Source organism: Halichoeres trimaculatus, unplaced genomic scaffold (genome assembly GCF_033239565.1).
Source record: "Halichoeres trimaculatus isolate MK-OKI-2021-1 unplaced genomic scaffold, fHalTri1.1 fHalTri1_scaffold_8, whole genome shotgun sequence".
Lineage (NCBI taxonomy): Eukaryota > Metazoa > Chordata > Actinopteri > Labriformes > Labridae > Halichoeres > Halichoeres trimaculatus.
The window spans coordinates 30,913,865-30,917,887 of NW_027437186.1; the positions used below are offsets into that span (position 1 = coordinate 30,913,865).

General features: G+C 39.6%; 1 protein-coding gene across 1 annotated transcript; it reads left to right on the forward strand.

The window, feature by feature from the left end:
* Positions 1-866: 866 nt before the first annotated feature.
* Positions 867-3,759, forward strand: marveld1 (MARVEL domain containing 1). Its single transcript, XM_074675620.1, has one exon. It carries the CDS (start codon positions 1,118-1,120, stop codon positions 1,613-1,615), a length of 498 nt encoding a protein of 165 aa, XP_074531721.1. The 5' UTR covers positions 867-1,117; the 3' UTR covers positions 1,616-3,759.
* Positions 3,760-4,023: the final 264 nt, after the last annotated feature.

The window sequence follows — 4,023 nt, forward strand, 5'->3', positions numbered from 1 at the left end:
ATGTCTACAAGCAGACAAAGGATGGCAAAACAAACAAAACCCACCGGTTTTGCTTTAGAAAACTGAAATAAAGGTACTTGTAAACTCTGCCCAGGTATTGTACAAAAATATTGGCCATGTCCATGGGGTCCCACTCTCACTTGCATAATTTGTTTTTGAATTCCAGATCCTATAATTTAGTTCAAATAAAATGGGGGTTGAGTAGTTTTTTTAAAAAAAAATAAGACACAACGTTGCAGAAAGAAATGTCATTTTTAAGTTTCAAACCATCCAAAAAGTTTGAAAATCATTTAAAAGCATCATTTAAAAGAAAAGGGACGAAAGATGTAGGCCTACATTTCAGCAGACTTGGTTAACAGACAGTTGTTAGGATGTGTTTAATGTAAATTTGTGTGCTTCTATATATTTTATTTAACAGTTTTAGTATACAATAAGAAAAATGTTTATATGGTGTAAACAGTGCGAACCAACAAAGCAACAGTCAACTCATGATACATGCAGTGCATACATCATTTTTTAGATAGGCTAAACTACAAAAATTTACTTTAACTTATAAAAAACAGTTGCACAAAGTGCACAAAAAGAATCTGTTATTGCACATCTTTAGTACTATTGCACAGAAACAAAAGGAAATCTCTTTTTCAGGACAGGCCTGTCCTCAGTTTGTTACCTCCAAGAAAACCTGCAGTCCAATTCTGTCTGTAAATACAGGAGAATACATGTTACAATCTTCAGAGGAAACACTTGAGGAGATAGGATGAATGGCCATGGGAATCAGTTCAGAGGAGGAGGAGGAGGCTCCGTGTAACGGGCCGCCCCCTCTCCATCACCCAGCCCCCCAAAACAGACGCTACATTCACCAGAGGAAACGGAAAAGACGAAACATACAAGAAGCTTTTTCATTTCAAAACCCCGGGGCTGTGGAAAGAACAGAGAGTTCCCTTTTTTAACCCAAACTTCTTCACTTTTGGCTTCATACTTCCACCACTAAACCTGGACATCCGCTCTCGTTATTTCCACGCTTTGCTCCTCTTTTCCCCAGCTGTTTGCAGCTGGCACAAAGCACCCGCCCTGTTTGGGGGAAAAAGGGACCGAGAGTGACCGGAGGAGGAGAGCGATGCCAGCCGAATCTCCACAGACGCCGCAGGTGAGCGGGAATATCCTGAAGTTTCTCAAAAGTTTTATGGGAATCGTCCGGATCCTGCAGATCGTGTGCGGTGCCGGACTTTGGGTCACCATCGCCGCCAACAAGTACGATGGATCCATCCACTTTGTCCTGTTCGTCGCTGTCCTCTTCTGGCTCCTCACCCTCGCCCTCTTCTTCATCACCCTCCTGAATAAGCAGGATTTGGTCCCGCTGCTTGGAGGGGAGCGCTGGTTGTGCACAAACCTGGCGCACGACGTGGCCGCCGCCGTGCTCTACCTGCCGGCCATCGGGATCATGATCTACAAAACGGAGCGCTACTCCTTCTGCAACTTGGAGCTGTACAAGCACATGTGTCTGTACAAGGTCTACCTGACGGCCGCTGTGTTCGCCTGCCTCTGCTGTCTGGTTTACCTCCTGTCTGTTTACTGGGCGTGCAGGAAGTGTCGAGCAGAGCGGACGGTCAACTGATGGGGCTGGTGACAACAGGAGGGGGAGGTGTCCATCCACAGCAAGATGAGGAATAGTTAACTTCACTGTATTTAAACTCAGCAGGTTTTTCTCTATTTTCTAAAGCTTTTGATTCTGATGGTGATGAAACCTACCATCACTCTGTGGCCTAATAGTCAGTCCAGCAGATCCTTTTTACTGCCCAGGGTGGAAGTCTGACTAGAAATGTGTTTTTAAGGCAAAGGAGTGATGCTGTTAAATCAAAGACATGAATAGCATGTCTAAAACCACTTCTTTGTGGACCAATTGTAATTCCCCAAGAGTTTACATTTTGCAAAGTTTACAGTATACCATCTTTGATGTTTGGTTGCAAACACTGAAGTTGTTTTAGGATTGGCACCATTGATCCCTGACAACAGAATGTCACGTGAGTCAAAGCTAATGAAATATCTTCAGTCATTTTCCATTAATGAGATGCCTTATTGTAATTCAACAACATCAAACACCTGCTGACAATAAAATAGCAGATGTCCTGGTGCAAAGGTCTGGTGTGTCGATGTTAGGAGGACATACACTAAAACAATTTTTGAAGGAACAAGTGGAATTTGTTCTATCAACTCATCTAAGGATAAAAAAAATGAGACACTCTAAAAACAGTCAAAACAGATTTAAATGACTAAACTCAGGACCAAAAAGCCAAATGTCAAATTGATTTACTAAATGTGGCTATTGTAGCAGAGCTAGCAAGTTTATATCCAAGTCTGTGCAGGTTGCATGTCGCTCAAGCTGAGTACTTTGTACAATAACCAGACACAGCCTGCATAAAACTTTATCCCCATTTTCTGAATCAAAATACAGGCTAACTGCAACACGACATAATGTTGTCTGTTATTGTTTACATCTGGGTTGTAAGGTATTTTAGCACTAAGGCTATTGGCATTACTCAAAGCTGTAGCACTAGCTAGAGAAATGGCTGCAGTACAGCACAATTATGTAACTGATGTGATATTTTAGGCTTTCAATGAAATAAGTAATTTGTTGGACCAGAAAATTAGCATCTTATCGTTAAATCAACAAAAAAAACCCACATCCCTTTCCACTTTTCATTTTCTGGTAATATTATGGCAACATTTCTGGGTTGGCTTATTATAGCACTAAATGGTACAATGCAACATCTTTTTTTATTCCATTTTATATTTTTTTAAGGTTAGTTCAGATGCTGGTTCTAGTATCGGCCCCAAATGCAGTCTGAAATGCGTCAGCTGGCATGCAAGGTTGCCAGTCAAGGCTCTAATCTGATACTGTAGTGTTAAAACAAGCCTAACATTATGTGGGCTATGGTTATCGTGTTGCGACAACAAACAACAACAAAGCAGTGCCAGCAGTGAGTGTGTATCAGTCAAAGTTAGTAAAATGTTATAAATCTGTGTTTTTTTACTTTTGTTTTGTTTCCAGTGATAATAAGTCTTGGAATAACAAAGAGCAAAAGAACATTAACAAAACATTTCTAGTGTTTGAAAAAAAGTGTTATAAAATAAATGAAAAGAATAGAATCTGTTATGATGGCACCAGAGACTTTTGTTTGTTTAGCTGTATCCCTGTTAAGTTTTTTTTTTTAATGAAATATCCCTTATAAGAACAATGTAGTGTTTCTAAATGAAATCATTATAGTGTGCTTGGAGTATATGACATATAAAGTTTATTGTACAATGCTACTTAACTTTATTAATTTGTGTTACCTATCTAAAACATGTCACAGAATCACAACAGCTGTGTTCTTTTTACAAGGGGTTCTTTTAATACGTTTTAAAGTATATATTTTTATGTATTTACATGTTTTAACTTCACTGAACAGCTATCAAAGCGGGTTGGACTTCTTGGTCTGTTTTGTTCTGTCAGGCTTAAATGTTGCAAAAAAAAAAGTTTTATCAGTGCCTTCTGTCAGAATGCTGTCTACTCATAATGGTTGTTTGTATGGATATGGTTGGTGCTATAATGTGTATGCTGAACAAATTAACCCTGTCAAAGTGTTCTCAGTGTAAAACCAAAGAGCAAACAAGAGCAAGAATAAAGATCAGTAAGTGAGAGGTTGTGAGATATTTCTTTGGTTGTGATCACATGTTGTTACACACATTGACTGGAGGAATATATTTGTGAATGCTTAACTTTGAGCTAAATAAATTTACAGAAAGAGCTTGGCTGTGTGCACGCACTGTGCTTTTGGTGGCTTCCTCCAAATGAAACACAGATTTAGAGCGACTAATGACTGAAGCCCTCAGGAACTTCCTGTTCAGAGATAAAAGCCTCGGCCAATCAGCAGGGCTCATTTATATGCTCTGCTGCTTTACCACATAAAAGGCAGAAACCTATCTGTGTCTTTCATTATCGACACGAGTGACTGGCTGATAAACATACACATAATGTTCATG

What these genes read in the sequence shown, in the direction of transcription:
- marveld1 (XM_074675620.1), top strand. Translation starts at nt 1,118, where the DNA reads ATGCCAGCCGAATCTCCACAGACGCCGCAGGTGAGCGGGAATATCCTG.